Source organism: Scyliorhinus torazame, chromosome 4 (assembly GCF_047496885.1).
Source record: "Scyliorhinus torazame isolate Kashiwa2021f chromosome 4, sScyTor2.1, whole genome shotgun sequence".
NCBI lineage: Eukaryota > Metazoa > Chordata > Chondrichthyes > Carcharhiniformes > Scyliorhinidae > Scyliorhinus > Scyliorhinus torazame.
Window position 1 is genome coordinate 225,055,219 of NC_092710.1, and position 17,791 is coordinate 225,073,009.

Below are 17,791 nucleotides of genomic sequence, written 5' to 3' on the forward strand. Positions count from 1 at the left end.
TCAATCCGCACCTTCGCATCCAGCCTCCTTTGGCCTGGCAGCCAGCTGCCTTTCCCACCCAGCCGGGCACAGCATGGCATGGCATGGCAGCCTTCTCCCCTTCCCTAACAGCCTGGCATGGAAATCTCCTCCCCTATCCAACCCGGCATAGCACAGCCCGACACTGCAACCTTCTCCTCGCCAGTGTTGCTCCCCTGTCAATCACAGGCTGCTTCTCTCCCATGTTTACTGCTAATAGGCTCAGGAGTGAACCTATCAGCAGCAAATGTGAGAGAGGAATAGCATGTGATTGGAGGAGCAGTTTCATTCAGAATCTTCTACTCCACGTACTAGCATTATGAAAACTACCTCCAGCGGCCACATTGGGAGGTATTACGGGTCATGTCTGTGTATTAGTCCTTCCATGAAACAAACTTGAGTGCATCATTTATGTAACTGGGGGGAAGGTATAAGGAAATATTGAAGGAGAGGATGCCTTTGATGGCATTCATTCCTTAATCAAGAGAACGAATAGTTTTGAATTCTCTGTGTGGAGCTAGACGACATAGAGGCAGCACACCATTGGCCGGTGACAGGATCTTTAATTCCCGCCGCTGTCAATTGGTTTTCCCATTGTTCACGCTGGGGAACCCGTAGCAGGGGGTCACTGTCAGCGGAACCAGAAAGTCCCACGGGCATGAGCGGTTGGTAAATTTCAGCATGTGATTGTTGCCCACTCATATAAAGTGAATTGAATAACGCAGTAAAGTGAAGAAATGATTTAAACTCAAAGAGCCGGAAATAAATCATTGCCCATCTCAGTGGACTTTGAAAGAGCTCTGCTAGATTTCTTGCCAAAATTAGGCAAACCCATCAAACAGGTTGTTGGTTCAATCAGTCAGGTACTGAAATCAGTGATGCTGGGCATTGTCATGATATGCAAACATGCAGCTAATGAACACATAGAATAGGACATGACCAATGAGCAGTCAGGACACTCAGAGGTGGTATCTCACTATAAAAGGGATGAGGCACTCACACCCCGCCTCTTTCCACAGACCAATGTCCACAGAGTGAGACAGGATGTATCCTCAGCATCACACCCCAGCACGTGGCTTAGAGCAAGGCTGGTTCAGTTAGGCTGAGTCACTACATTTAGATTAGCAGAGAGTCGAACTCATTGAGAACTGTGCTAATAGTTCAATAAAACACATTGAACTCACTTCAAAGTCTGGAGCATCTTTTCATCAAAACTGCATCAAGTGGCAGCTTGTGTTACTCCAAATTACATAACACAACATGATACTAGGAGTCTGTTCAATCTAGTTAGTTCAACTCAGCAAGATCCGTGACGGCCAGCGAATGTATACCGGCACAATGGAAAAGATTCAGGCTCCTCACCAGCTCAGGACCTCCGGCAACCTCAGTGCCAACTGGCGGACATTCAAGCAGATATTTCAGCTTTACGTCGAAGCATCAGACTTCAACGGTGCACGGAAGATAGCTCTTTTCCTTACCACAGCGGGTGATCACCCTTGAAAATATTCAACTCCTTTCACTTCGCCGAAGACCAGGACAAGATAAAGTTTCAGACCACCCTGGACAGGTTTGGCAGCCACTGTGAGGTGGACACCAACAAAATCTTCGAGCGCTACATATTCAAGCAGCGATTGCAAGGTAAAGATCAATTCTTCAACTCATATTTAACTAACCTTAGACTGCTAGCGCAATCCTGCAACTTCGGTGATATCACTGACTCCATGATCAGAAACCAAATCATTTTTGGAGTTCACTGATCCACTGAAAGAGCAGTTACTGAAGATCAAGCATATGATCCTGCCAGTCGGGATTGAAACATGCACAGTGCATGAGCACGCTGAAAATCGCTATTCCCAGTACAAACGGCAGAAAATGATAAACTAGTCTCCCACGAGGCGGAGAGTGTGCAGACCACTACCCAGATGCAGCGCCTCAACATTGACGAAAGCGGCCATTTTGCACGCTCTTCCCGGGGCCCGACGCATGCGCGATGCGAACGGGATAACGAAGCGGCCGAAACCCGCACTGAGCAGGTGCAGACGTCTGAGATGTCTGTGCATGTGCAACGAAGCACGGAGCGTCAGGAGTCCAACGTCATGACGTGTTCGAACTGTGGCACTGCCCATTGAAAGAAACACTGCCCTGCAAGAGGCAGACACAGTTTAAACTGCGGGAAGCCAGGCCACTATGCTGCCCTGTGCAGATCTGCACCACCAGTCAGGAGCCAGCACTCCCAATTCCGACGACGGCGCATCCGGAGTGTGCAACAACGCCTACAGGATTTTAATCCCGGCAGTGCAATGGATCCAGATGCTGAATGCCTGGACAACGCCTACCGTGTGGGCATTATTACAACGTGTGAATATGCCACACCTTACACATCGCACGTCCAATCGATCCTAGCTGTGGATTCCGAGGACGAATGGCGAGCAGTGATGAAGTCAACCACAGCCCCATCCAGTTCAAGCTGGACACAGGTGCCTCTGCCAACCTCCTCTCACAGGCAGACTTCAGACACATTAAGAAGCCCCCTTACGGTCCTTCCAGCTGCCTGCAAGCTCCTGGATTACAACGGGAATGCCTTCGCTGCACTGGGATCCTGCCATCTGCACGTATCCAACCGACACACACAAGCACGGTTACGCTTTGAAATTGTTAAGCCGGACAGGGCATCCCTACTAGGTGCGCACACCTGCAAGCAGCTGAACCTCATTCAAAGGGTTTACATCACGACATCCTTCCATGTGGATCTTCAGGCCGGCATCAACGACATCCTTGCCCAGTATCCAGATGTGTTCAACGGGATGGGCACGCTGCCATATCGATACAAGATTAAGCTATGACCTGATGCCAAGCCAGTGGTCCACGCACCGCGACGAGTCCCTGCTCCACTGATAGAGCGCCTCAAGGCACAGCTCAAGGATCTTCAGCAACACGGCATCATATCCAAGGTCACCGAACCGACTGACTGGGGCAGCTCGATGGTGTGGGTAAAGAAGCCTTCGGGGGACCTGCGTATATGCATTGATCCCAAGGATCTCAATAAGAATATCATGCGGGAACACTACCCGATCCCGAAGTGGGAGGAACTCATGAGTGAGATGGCACACCCTCGCTTCTTCACCAAATTGGATGCATCACAGGGATTTTGGCAAATTCAGCTGGAAGTGTCCAGCAGAAGGCTCTGCACCTTCAACACGCCTTTTGGCAAATACTGCTCCAATCGCATGCCATTTTGCATCATCTCGGCATCGGAGATATTCCATCGCATCATGGAGCAGATGATGGAAGGCATTGAAGGGGTTCATGTGTACATGGACGATATCAACATATGGTCCACGACCTCTGAAAAACATGTGCTATTTCTTGAAATACCCTGAGGGGCTGAAGCTCCCGGACCTCACCTCTCGGACCGTCATCAAAGCCTGTAAGGAGATGTTTTCAAGGCATGCCATCCTAATCACCGTCATGAGCGACAATGGCTCGTGCTTTACCAGTCGATAATGGTCCACGTTTGCCAGGTCATACAGTTTCAAGCATGTCACCTCCAGTCCGCACTATCCGCAGTCCAATGGAAAAGTCGAGAAAGGGGTGTACATTGTGAAACAGCTCATCTGCAAGGCCGTGGACTCTGCTTCCGACATACACCATGCACTGCTCGCGTACAGGGCGACTCCATTGTCCACTGGCATGTCGCAGGCTCAATTCCTGATGACCAGGAACCTGCGGACGACGCTTCCAGCCAGACACCTGCCCAACCTGGATCACCTCCCAATGCTGTCCTCGGCAGACACTGTTAGGATCAAGATCCCGGATGGTGGGTAGTCTGCCCCAGTTGTCGTTGTTCGACAGGCCGTGCCCCGCTCTTAGGTTGTACGTTTGGCTGATGGCTACATTGTGCGAAGGAATCGACGTCACTGCGCAAAGTTGTCTGCCCGCAACCACTTTCTCCTTCATTTCCATATGTTGAATTGCCACCTCCTGATACCTCGCACCATGACGCCACCAGTCAGGCTTCCATCCCACCTGTCAAAGCGCCGTCGTCCCCTTCGCCACCTCTCCGGCGGTCGACCAGGATCAGATGCAAGCCTCAGAGACTGGACTTGTGAACGTTTGTTTTGTTTGCTCTGTTCTGTTGTCCTCCGTCAGTCACGTTAGACAGACTCATTCACATGTAAATACATTCACATACGCCAACAAAGCATTAAAAAAGGGGAGATGTCATGAAATGCAAAAATGCAGCTAATGAACACATAGAATAGGACATGACCAATGAGCAGTCAGGACACTCAGGGGTGGTATCTCACTATAAAAAGGGATGAGGCACTCACACCCCACCTCTTTCCACAGACCAACATCTACAGAGATAGGGTGTATTCTCAGCATCACACCCCAGCACGTGGCTGAGAGCAAGGCTGGTTCAGTTAGACTGAGTCACTACATTTAGATTAGCAGAGAGTCAAACTCATTGGGAACTGTGCTAATAGTTCAATAAAACACATTGAACTCACTTCAAAGTCTGCAGCATCTTTTACTCAAAACTGCACCAAGTGGCAGCTTGTGTTATTCCAAATTACATAACACAACAGGCATCATTCCTAGGCCTCCCAGCCACATGTTTCTCAACGATGGGAGGCGGCATGCCATTTACTGGCAACAAGATACTCTGCAAGGGTGATGGGAATTCCCATTGAAGCCACCCCAAGCCATCAGGAAATCCGTGGGAGGGGGTGCGCTGCCAGCGGGATCAGAGAATCCCACCGCCAGCGAACGGCCAGAAAACTCCGGCCACTGTCTCCATCCTGATCGCACCAACGTCCGTTCATCTATCACACAATGGCTCCCTAACATACATCAGCATCCAATTCAGCAATATCTTGATTTTAGAATTCTCATCCTTGATTTCAAAGTTTACCGTGGCCTCTCTGTTCTCCACGTCCATAACCTTGTCCAGCTTCACAATCCTCCACGATAACTGTGCTTCTCTACTTTTAATTTCTCCAGCATTGGTGGCTGCACCTTCACTTGCCTCAACCCTGGAATTCTCTGCCAAATCCTTCCCATTTCACTCCTTTAAAATGCTTCTTAAAACTGATGTCTTTGACCAAGCTTTTGACCATCTAACCTAATATTGCCTTATTGCCTCAGTGTCAAATTCTGCCTTTCTGTGAAGTGCATTGGAACACTTTGTTACATTAAAGGTGCTATAGAAATAATTACTGGTTAAGAGATTGAGAGTGTTTCCACATCTACTGGTCTAGTTTTAGGTGCAGAAGAAAATATATTAATCTAAGTTTCCGAAATGTAAAGATGTAAGAAAGAATCTGGGCAAATAGGCCAACTTTCCTTGCAAATACTTACTTAATACTTACTAATCATTCATACTTAAAGTGTGTTTTCAAAGGAAGAGAAGGGAAATTGCTGGAAATGTACCACACAACTAAATGCATATTTAGTTTGTTTGTGTTATTGTTTCAAATTTCTTCCACCGGATGGACTTTTGTTACCCTCCTTTTTATTTGTACTTCGTTTTGAAGTAGGTTTGGGCAGCACGGTAGCTGTTAGCACTGTGGCTTCACAGCACTAGGGTCCCAGGTTCGGCTTGGGTCACTGTGCAGTCTGCAAGTTCTCCCCGTGTCTGCGTCTGTTTTCTCTGGGTGCTCCGGTTTCCTCCCACAAGTCCCGAAAGACGTGCTTGTTAGGTAATTTGGACATTCTGAATCCTCCCTCCGGAATGTGGCGACTCGGGGCTTTTCACAGTAACTTCATTGCAGTGTAAATGTAAGCCTACTAGTGGCAATAATGATTATTATTATTATTATTATTAAGTGGGTATTTTCTTTGGATCATTTGGAAGCAACCACAGAATCTGATTTGAGGGCCGAACATAGTGTATCAGTTATAAAGACATTTAATCTAAACCACACCACAGTATTGATAAAATTACAGGTCTACTTTCTTACTTGCTATTTGAAGAGAGTCATTTTCAGCATTTGGGAATGGAGTCAGACTCGCAGCTATGTTGTGTTGGTTTACTGGCAGAGATGGATATGGCTGCTCTGCCAGAGATTCATTTTTTACCATGGCATCATTAGAAAGCAACATGCTTTTATTACGGTTTGCAAGAAAACAGGAACTTGGTGATGCTGTGAATGTTGCTTTACTCACATCTGTAGAGGTAAACAAAAAAATGCTGAACAATTGAATGAAACAGCAGGGAACACTTAATTATGTTCAAAGGTGTTATCTTCAAAACTGTTTACTTAGATCATGAATTAGAACAAAAATGATGGGAAGTGTTCAAATATTGTAGGGAATTTCTGGATAAAATTTAGAAACAAGGGTGATTGAGAAAAGACGTAATTGCGACATGAAGAAAACCTTTTTTACACTTATCAGTTTCTTGATAATCGACACATCACGGGCGGAATTCTCCGCAATCGGCGCGATGTCCGCCGACCGGCGCCAAAAACGCGCGAATCAGTCCAGCATCATGCCGTCCCAAAGGTGCAGAATCCTCTACATCTTGAGCGGCCGAGCCCTAACCTTGAGGGGCTAGGCCCGCGCCGGACTGATTTCCGCCCCGCCAGCTGGCGGAAAAGGCCTTTGGTGCCCCGCCAGCTGGCGCGACACTGACTTTGCCATGCGGTGCATGCGCAGGAGCGTCAGCGGCCGCTCATGGTATCCCCGCGCATGCGCAGTGGAGGGGGTTTCTTCCGCCTCCGCCATGGTGGAGACCGTGGCGAAGGCGGAAGGAAAAGAGTGCCCCCACGGCACAGGCCCGCCCACGGATTGGTGGGCCCCGATCATGGGCCAGGCCACCGTGGGGGCATCCCCCCGGGGCCAGATCGCCCCGCGCCCCCCCCCAGGACCCTGAAGCCCGCCTGCGCCGCCTTGTCCCGCCGGTAAGAGAGGTGGTTTAATCCACGCCGGGGGGACAGGCATTCCAGCAGCGGGACTTCGGCCCATCCGGGCCGGAGAATCGCCGGGGGGAGGCCCGCCAACCGACACGGCCCGATTCCCGCCCCCGCTGAATATCCGGTGCCGGAGAATTCGGCAACCGGCAGGGGCAGGATTCACGCCAGCCCCCGGCGATTCTCACCCCACTATCCTGCTAGGGGTAAACCAGACCACCCTGCAGTCAGGATTCTCCGGAACCCGCTGCCGGGAGCGGGGTTCCCGATCCGCCGGAGAATCGAGCATTGGGCTAAAAACGGCGCTGATCCCATTCCGATGTTCTGGTCCCGGCAATGAGCTACATGTCTTGCTCCAGCATGAGGATGCAAATAGGACATTTGTACCCATTCACATCTGATTTATGGGCTGGAAGCCCAATTCTCCAGATCCCCACGATGCTCCAGGCCTCTCTCAGCTAGGATTCACGCAGGTATGGATTGGTGCAAGTATTTCCAAGCGTGGCCCTGGCACGGTGGGTCAAGGAGGTAGGTGTGTAATGTAAGTGCCCCCCAAAGCCCATTGGAGGACCCCTCCAATTTTGCAAATCTTGCCCCCCCCCCACATCAGAACCCACCCCACCCCGATCAGAGACCCATGCCTGAAACCTGAAGAGCAGTCCAGGCAGCAGGTTGAAAAATCACTGCATTTTCACTTATCCTTTCCTAATATCTGCTGCCTCAGACAGAAGTGTTTAAAGCAGTGGCAGTTACAAGTGTTTGAGGCCTCCTGGACAGTCCAGTACACTTCAAAGGGCTTGAAATCCCTTGACAGCCATTGAATTGCAGATCTTCCATTCAATTTCATGCAGCAATACATTGCATGAACCAGTGATTGACAGCTTTTTAACTCAAGAGATAACTGCTTGGTGAATTGTTCATTGGTCATTCCTTTCACGCTTGAATGCATCTCCATTATCCTGCTTTGATGCAAACCACAATGCTTCTAAACAGTCTTGCTATGATTGATCACCCCTCACCAGGTCAAAGGCAGTTAAGTGTTTGAACTTCCTCTTTTTCACAGGAAGGTTTCTGTCGGGGACTCTGTTGGGGGGGTCTGATGGAGGTCTCTAATGGGCATCTCTGTTGGGGTGCTCTGTTAGGGGTTTGATGGCGGGTTGGTGGAGGATTTATGATTGGCAGTCGTGGGGGTGGTTGCTTCACCCTCATGTTTGCGTGCTGTGTGGTGCATGACCCGTTATTCCCGTGGTGGAGGTGGGGGGTGGTGGGGAGACAGAGAGGATGCCCCTACTTGTCAGCGGAGGTGGAGGGGAAGAATTTGCGTTGTGCGGGGGCCCACTGCTGGATCTCGGTGTCAGGCCGCACACGCAAAATGGTGGCCCAATACCAGGATTCTGATGGAATCCTGTGAGCTCTCCTCCATGCATAAATTTGCATGGCAAAGGAGAGGGAATCACACCACTCCAAGAGCTGGCAGAAAACCAGAGCATTTCTACTCCAGCAGGGGAACTTAGGGCAAGATTCTCCGATTTTGAGGCTATGTCCGGAGCACGTGTCTAGTTTTACAACCAGAAAGTCGACCCCACCGCCCCCGCATCGGGGCTAGCAGCCACGCCATGTAAAGCCCCCAGGTTTGCCTGCAGATAAGGATGGAGAATTGCTGGGTCCGTGGCTGCCTATGCGCAAGGTGGCGACTTGCAGCGGTCATGCGGTACAACATGGCGCCAGCAGCGTGCAGACCCGGCCTGTCAGATAGTGCCCCCCTGTAATCCCCCCTCACCACCCCCCAGATTACCCCTCACCAATCCCCCCAGCCCCCTCCAAATCCCCCCCGCCCCCCCCGCTCCCCCCCCCCCCCGGCCAGCGGAACGGCACGCCCCCCCCCCCAACTGTGACAGCGCTGGATACAGTCCGCAGCTGCCACGCGAGGTTGACGAAACCTCAGAGCCCACGCGCCACATGCCATCGGGAAGTCAGTCCATTGGGGGCGGAGCATCGCGGGAGAGCCTTCAAATGATGTCCTGAGGCCGTCTTAATGGCTCAACGATTACGCTGTTTTAGAGGAGGTGGAGCATCCAAAAAAGAGCACCGCCCCCGATTTTGCCGTCAAAATGGATTCTCCGGCCAATCGCCGAATGCAATTTTGACGCCAGAAATTGGAGAATCAAGCCCTTAGTCTTCTGAACAGAGAATCCTGCTCATAGTTGCAGATTGGAACATTGCAGATTCACTAATCTGAATTCTGAACCAGGTAGATGGACTCACAATATTTCAGCAAAGTGCTGCTGATGTTAGCAGTTAAAATGGCTCAGTAAAGGGACCTGAAGCAGAAGACTTGTGGCTGAATTAGCATTCATCCTTTATGGCTATAGGCAACTCTGCAAATCAATGCCTTAACTGATAAAGGTGGTTCTCACTGGAGAAGGAGAAAGAAAATTACCAGTGCATTATGCTGATAAGGTGTGTGGTTTTGACTCGTCAGACTCTAGTAGCTTTCTGTCACACAACAGTGGGGTTGGCTCAGTGATAGCTTCTGCAACACTGCGCCAGATGTTTGTAGACAAAACCTTTAGTATAGACTCGAGCAAACAATCTAGGCTGATATGTTTGGTGCCAAAGCAATGGTTTGCTAACGGTGCAGCATTTAAGTGTCATTACTGAGGCCCTGCATTCCTGTTTAGAAACTGGTATTGTAAAATGATCCCATTACGCGACTTAAATAGGAGCAGAGAGCTCTTTGCTGTCTTAATAACATTTCTTCAACTGACACCATCAAAAACGGCTCACCTGGTATATCATTCATTCATTTTCTGTTTGTTGATGCTAGTAAAATGATGAACACAGTTGCCCAGAAAGAATTTGCATGTACATGGCATTTCAACCTACCTTCAGGACATCTCAAAGCATTTTACAACAGTTATAGTACTTTTGAAATGGACACGTTGTTTATATCGGTAACCAGAAACTGAATGAATGACCAGATAATTGCTGGAGTAATACTGAACAGGACATTTGGAGAACCCTTTGCTCTGCTTTGAATAATTAGACCTTTTACATTCATCTGAACAGCCAACAGTCTTAACTTAAGTTTCACCTGAAATTTGGCACTTCTGGCAATGCAGCACTCCATCAGTACTCCACTGAAGTATCAGTCTGGATTATTTCTCTTATTCTTAGTGGGGTTACATAACAACATTGACAGGAATAACAGGCTGGAGTCTCCGCTGTCGGGTTTCTCCGTTGCGCCGGCAGCCAGGGGATTTCCCGACGGCGTGGGGCTACCCACAATGGGAAACGCCATTGGCCGGCTGACGAGTCAGAGAATCCCGCCCAACATCAGGGATGAAAGGCTTTAAGTATGAGGGAAGACGAAAGAAACTGGGACTCTTCTGTAGAACAAAGAAGGTGAAGAGGAGATCCTATTGATGTGTTCAGAATTATGAAGGGATTTAGAATCCCTACAGTGCAGATCTAGGACATTCAGCCCATCGAGTCTGCACTGACCCTCTGAAAGAGCACCCTCCCCAAGTCACTCCCCTGCTCTATCCCCATAACCCCACCTAACCTGCACATCTTTGGACACTAAGGGACAATTTTAGCATTGTCAATCCACCTAACCTGCACACCTCTGGACTGTGGGAGGAAACTGGAGGACCTGGAGGAAACCCACACAGATAAGTTTCATAAATAGTGACAAATAGATCTGAATTAGATAGAAGCCTGACCTTTTCCCACTGCCATGGCACAGTGCCAGCGGCGGGATATTTAGTCGCACAACTGCCCAATGGCAAGCCAATTCACCCACTTAAAGGGCCACTTCCCATCCATTGTTTTGGCTATCACCATACTAGGAGACTGCCAGGTAAGCCTTGTGTCCCCTGGAGAAGACCTCTGGAAGCAAATGTCACCTCTATGCATACTTGCCACTGCTGCAATAACACTCCCCACCTCCACCCCACCCCCTCCCCGCCCCACCACTGCCCAATCCACATTCACCCCCATGACTATCAGAGCCTTCCTACCTGGCCCTGGCTTCCTCAGAAATACTTACTTGTCTCTAGCATTGAGACACCTTCTCCCTCAAGCTGCAGCTTCAGCAAAAACTACCTCCCAGGTTCCTGATCCCCAGCCCCTTTGATAACTGGGCATCCCTGGCTTAATGTCATCGCAGTGTCCCACTGTCCGCTGGAGCAGGGTCCACTTTTGCTTTTGGCCCCAGCGGTGGGCCTTCTTCAGGCTGATAACTTTCAGGCCATTATTTCGACTCGGCATAGTGGACAGCCCTAAGTTTATCAGCAAACTAACAAGGGAAAAGGGTAGCTGAATTTTGAAGCCACCAAACATGGATACAAAGACAATCGGTTCAATATTTTAAAGAGATTCCACTGGACAGGCAAGCTTCCTTGCTCAGCATGATAGTGCTGAGCCAATGCCACATCGCAGGATAAGGAGACGTCTGGATATTATCCCAGAATGTCCTCATTCAAACTGCAATAAGCTTTGTTCCCTGAACCTGTGCAAGTCATTTGTGTCCCCAGCACGAATACAATGCAAAACGCAGCACTGATAGCAGTACAAGGATGAAATTCCAGGCTTTTTGCCCCCGTTGCGAGTCTGCCCTGCTACTGCTGCTAGCCAGGGTGGAGAATTTGCCACTCAGCTAAATTTCCCATTCATTGCAGCAGGACCGGACAATCCCGCTGTTGTGAATGTGAATCCCACCATGTGTTACTGAAATCCTCCTTTTCTCATTACACTGATTAGCAATTGCTTTCCTTGCCAGATAAAGTTTGTGATTTCTAGATATTTATTTATTCTCATATGTCATTATGTCGGAGGATGAGGTGATGGGACCCATGTCGGTGACTCCCATAGAGGAGGTGCTGGAACACTGCAGCACCTCGGTCTCACCCACCCCTGTCCCTGACGCATCTGGTGGGTAGTGGACAGAACAGGGTGGCACCACGCTACATTCAAGTCGCAGCCGGGCCCATACAGGCACGGTCTCCCCAGAAGAAGGCCACCAACAGGGACCCAGGCCACAGGGCGGAATTCACAGCAGGCCTTCTCGACTCCTGATGTACCGTCTGGGGACCTACCAAGACGTAGCGTTAGGGCCCATAAGGTCAGAAAGGTAGACACCAGTTAAGTTGGCATGGGTGCAGGGCACAAATCTGTATATACATTGTCAGATTAAACACCTGTTCAAACTGTTACAACCTGCCTCGGTGCTCTGTCAGAACTGTGGGAGGCATGGCCTGGGCTCCCCACCCTCTCCCCCAACCGTCCCCACCACCACCACCCCAGGGGATTTGATGGAACCGTGTGATTGAATGGCCAGCTCACATGCAGGGATCACCCAGGTGGACGGTGGAAAGTGCTATTGTGGGCATGAGTCAGATGTTGTCGAACGATGTGGAGCACCACAGCTCATCGCTGATGTGTTGGGTGTTCTGGATCCGTGGAACACATACAGGCCACCAATACTTAAAATAGTACAACACTATTTTATTAAGTTAGAAACTGTTGAACATACTTTCACTCTGGGTTAACACGATGTTAGATTAAACTAAAGACCTATGCCTGTCCTAACCAGTCTATGCACTCAGCACATGGTGAGGACCTGTGCTGTAAGCTGTAAGCTCTGTCCTTGTAGGAGGCTGCATCCCGAATGAGCGGGAACTCTGATGCCCCCTGTCTTTATAGTGAGTGTGCTCTAATTGGTGATTGGCTGCAGTGTTGTGTGTGTTGATTGATCTTGCTGTGTGTCCATCAGTGTGTGTCTCTGCATCATGATATACTGGTGTATATTATGACAATCGCAGAGCGGGTTGTAATCATCCTCCATCCCATGGACCAGACCCAGTCCAACCCAGGCCCCGCACACAGTTGTGCGGCAGGTGTGTATCATGAAAGAGGGGTGAAGGCAGGGGGTGGCCGGTAGGGTGGGGCGGGAGATCTGTGGCGGAGGGATGTGGTGTCCGCGTCTCCTGCCACCTCCCCATCCCCGCCTCCGTCAATGAACCTGGAGGCGATCAGAGCATCCCGGGCATGTTGGCGTGCACATTGTGCGGCCTCCCATGCCTGCCTGGCCCCATGACCTGCCCATCTTCCCGTTTCCCCGCATCCTCCTCGTCGGATGAGGCCTGATGTTCATCCTCCTCCTCCAGCACGTCACTCCTCTGCTGCACCATGTTGTGGAGGCGGCAGCAGGCAGGCAGCCACTATGCGGGCGTCCTCTCAGCATCATACCCGAGGGCCCCTCCAGAGTGGTCCAGGCATCTTCAGGAGGCGGAAGCACCACTCGATCATGACTCTGGTCGCTGCATGGGCACCATTGTAGTGGGTCTCGGCATCGGTCTGTGGCCTCCGGACAGGCGTCATCAGTCAGGACCGCAGTAAATAACCCATGCCACCCAGGAGCGAACCCCCCAGCCAGCAGGGCATCCTGAACATGTCAGGAATCGTTGAGTATGCCAGGATGAAGGTATCGTGCACACTGCCTGGGTATCGGGCACAGACGTGCATAATGTGCAGCTGATGGTCACATATCAGCTGCACTTTCATCGAGTAAAACCCCTTTTTGTTTGTGTAGAGCGGCCTATCATCTGCAGGTGCTATTGGGGGACATACATCCCATTGATCACCCCCTGGACCTGGGCCACATCGGCAATTGCGCTAAACTCCGCTGCCCAGGCATCCTGGTGGGCTCTGTTTATATTGAAGTGGATCTATTGTGCTGACTGGGCATATAGGGCCTCCACAACAGCACGGATGCACCTGTGCACCGAGGTCTGTGAGATCCTGGACAGGTCCCCATTCGGCGCCTGGAAGGACACCGTGCTGTAAAGGTTCAGGGTGACCGTTATCTTGATGGCCATCGGGAGCGGGTATCCTCCCCCATACCCTCACGGTATCAGGTGTGCCATGCTCTGGGAGATATGTCGCACTGTCTCTCTGCTCAGCCGGAGTCTTCGACGGCATGCTCATTGACGGCCAGCTCACCATCCTGGGCAGCTGCCACCTGTCCCTCTGCGGCCACCTGTCCCTCTGCGGCCACCTGTCCCTCTGCGGCCACCTGTCCCTCTGCGGCCACCTGTCCCTCTGCGGCCACCTGTCCCTCTGCGGCATGCTTCACTGCTGCAGTTTCTTCCTCCTTGAGCAGTGCCAGTTTGTACTGTCGCAGAGTATCCCCCAGGGCTGCGGCGACTTGGAGGAAGGCCAACATTGCTGATTGAATTCCAATATCCATTGTCTGCAGGGTGTGAAAGGTCCCCATGGGAGTGCATACACCCAGGCCCAACTAAGTCTAACGGGCTACATGTGGCCCCGGTTGGCGCTGGGATCTCTGCCCCTGCATGTCCATCCTCCATCTCTGCACCCCTGGCCACATCGTTGCTGGCACCATCCCTGATGCCAGGGGTACCGTCACCTGGTGGGGGCCGTAGGGGCCACTGTGGGAGTTGCACTGAATGGGCTACTTGATGTCCTCCCTGTGGATTGCGGTCGGGTGGGGGGGTATGACGGAGGGTGGAGTACGGGAGTGGGGACACCCATAAGGCTGCACCCTGCAGAACCAGGGGTCAAAATGGGTGCACAGTGGGGTGTGCATCAAGATGGCTGTTCTGCAGGCCATGGCAATGGCAGTTAACGACTGGACACCGCCCCAGTCCTGTTGGGGTGGCACCCCGGCCATTCGGCCTGTTCCCCCATCACCATCCACCCCGGCTCTGGCAGGGCCCCATCACCCCAGCCAGCCCAGCCAGTGCCCGGCCCGGCAGCCCACAGTCGCACCTCTCTGTATCGTACCTCCTCTCTCCCTCATCACCCACAGTGGCAGTTTCACGATTTTTAAAAGCACAAGTGAACTGCGCTGTCTGGAACTCAGCCCATCGGAGGTGGAGAAATGCGGAGGCCCCAGAGAATACCGAGTCACGCCTGCTAATGATATGTAAACGGTGTTTACTGTATGTGCGTTCCGGACCGCATTGACACCACTGTCAAGGTGACGGAGAATTCCGATTTGGCGGCAAATCAGCACCTGGCGCGATTTTGGCGTCTGAACCGATTCTCCGCCTAATCGAATTTCCCGATTCCGGCGTCAGCCAACGGAGAATCCCGCCTATCTTTCAAAATTTTGAACATGTCTCTTTACCAAATAAAAAATATTGGAAATGGGGGGAAAAGGGCTGTTTGGTTCACAATCAAGCATTATGCAATTGGGCAATCAGTTTTGTTGCTTTCCAATTGGTGCAGGAAGGCCGTGTGCCACGAGGATGAACGTGCTGGCCCGTCACTGGCTGAACTTTGGGAGCAAGTCATGTGGTGAAACATTTGGCAACCCAACCACCTCTTCCCCACAAGGCCATTGCTCCCTTAACTCCCCCTTCAGTCTCTTCCTCTGAATTAAAAAAAGGTCAATGAAATGAAAAATGAAGTTTTAGTGCCTAATGGTACAATAATCACTGCTTCGTTTATTTGAATCATGAGTTAATTTTTCAACAACTTGAATTTGTATAGCTTGCCAGCATAAGGAATAATTGATGTAATTAGCAAAGATGCATTTAAATAGAATGAAACAAAACAGTTGACATGAGGGGAATACTGTGCATGAGTTCAAACTAAGGATTAGGAGCTAAATATTAGTGGAGAGCGATTTGCCGCTGCGGTCTGCCACAATTGGGACACGGCCGGTAGATGATGAACTCAGAACAAAGAACAAAGAAAAGTACAGCACAGGAACAGGCCCTTCGGCCCTCCAAGCCTGTGACGACCATGCTGCCCGTCTAAACTACAATCTTCTACACTTCCTGGGTCCGTATCCCTCTATTCCCATCCTATTCATGTATTTGTCAAGATGCCCGTTAAATGTCACTATCGTCCCTGCTTCCACCACCTCCTCCGGCAGCGGGTTCCAGGCACCCACTACCCTCTGTGTAAAAAACTTCCTTGTACATCTCCTCTAAACCTTAAACCTATGCCCCCTAGTAATTGACCCCTCTACCCTGGGGAAAAGCCTCTGACTATCCATTTTGTCTCTGCCCCTCATAATTTTGTAGACCTCTAGGTCGCCCCTCAACCTCCATCGTTCCAATGAGAACAAACCGAGTTTATTCAACCTTTCCTATAGCTAATGCCCTCCGTACCAGGCAACATCCTGGTAAATCTCTTCTGCACCCTCTCTAAAGCCTCCACATCCTTCTGGTAGTGTGGTGACCAGAATTGAACACTATACTCCAAGTGTGGCCTAACTAAGGTTCTATACAGCTACATCAGAGTGAGTAGATTCCAAATTTGCACACTGTATCACAGAGTGAGTAAATCCCACACTCACACACTGTATCAGAGAGTGAGTAAATCCCACACTCACACACTGTATCAGAGAGTGAGTAAATCCCACATACACACATTGTATCAGAGAGTGAGTAAATTCCACACACGCTGTATCAGAAAGTGAGTAAATCCCACACACACACTGTATCACAGAGTGAGTTAATCCCACAATCACACATATTACAAGACACTCACAGTTCCTGAAGGAGTCCCACACTCCCGCACAGTCCCTCTGTGGTGAAGGGTCCCTCTCGCCATCAGCCAGGTGACATTTCCCGTGGATCTTTACACACTGACAAACTGGGACTCCAGTTTCGATGGGCGAAGCTTATCCCGGGATTCCAGACATACATTAAGCCTCACAGATCAAACTGTTGGTGCCATCTGGCAATATCATCTGTGTGCCACCCTGGCACTGCCAGGCTGGCAGAGGGAACGGCCAGGGTGCCAGGCAGGCAGTGCCAAGGACCAAGATGGCATTTTGCCCGTGGCGGTGATCGGGCCCAGCGTGCCCAGCTGGTATGTGCTGAAGTGCGGAGGTGCTCAAGGATGCTCCCTGATCGGTGGGTTGGGTAATTTGGGGGGTGTGGAGGTCAATCAGGAGGTGGAGAGATTGTGATGCCAACCAATAATGGCATCCCAATCTCTTCCTGTTCTAAGGAGTTCCACTCATTGGAGCCCCTCAGTGAGGACATGTGGCTAAGTGCGGCCCCGGCGGGGCGTTCCCCGCCAGAGTGCTGTTGGATAGGGGGGTCATTCCTGGCACTAAAACGGACTCTCTTTTTTAGTTAAATTGCGAGCGCTAAGTTGCTCCCATTTTTGGCCATGAGGGTCATAATTTGCAATTGGTCCACATCCAGTTACATTGAGGCAGGCAGCATACAAACTTCAAACTGCCTTCTCATTTGAATGATTGTGGCAAATGTGTGGCTGAATAAGCAATTGGCAGCACAGCATTGTGTGTGGCTAGCACATGTTTCAACTATCCTGCAACTCTTGAAGGCAGCCTTCCCCTCTTAAAGACAATCTGGCCCTCTTAAAGAGGAGATCCACTAATTTCACAGAAGCTACTGCTCATTTCCTGTTGTGCAAGGCAGAAGGATAAAAAATGAAACAGCATCCAAGAGGGAGGTCTCCCAGGTTCTGAGATGCAGAGCTGGAGACCGTAATCCAGGAAGTCACAAAAAGATGTTTTTTTTCTGTCTGTAGCCAAGGAGATGAATTCATAGAGTCTGACCCTGTGTACCAGGCAGCAACATCCAAATATATTGCAACACTATCAATATCATTCTTCCCTCTTTCTTGGAGAACAAGGATGTCTATTCCAGAGGGCCATGATGTGGAGATGCTGGCGTTGGACTGTTGTGGGCACAGTAAGAAGTCTTACAACACCAGGTTAAAGCACGGAAGCACAGTGGTTAGCACTGTTGCTTCACAGCTCCAGGGTGCCAGGTTCGATTCCCGGCTTGGGTCACTGTCTGTGCGGAGTCTGCATGCTCTCCTCGTGTCTGCGTGGGTTTCCTCTG

At 50.5% G+C, this 17,791-nt stretch overlaps 1 protein-coding gene across 5 annotated transcripts in view; it reads right to left on the reverse strand.

The window, feature by feature from the left end:
* rfx6 (regulatory factor X, 6) overlaps positions 1-17,791 on the reverse strand; it is a 128,889-nt gene that overhangs the window by 49,106 nt on the left and 61,992 nt on the right. For all 5 annotated transcript variants that reach the window (XM_072499409.1, XM_072499412.1, XM_072499411.1 and 2 more), the window contains exon 16: positions 5,982-6,188. In XM_072499409.1, the coding sequence (XP_072355510.1) occupies positions 5,982-6,188 (207 nt within the window). The remainder of the gene's footprint in view (positions 1-5,981; positions 6,189-17,791) is intronic.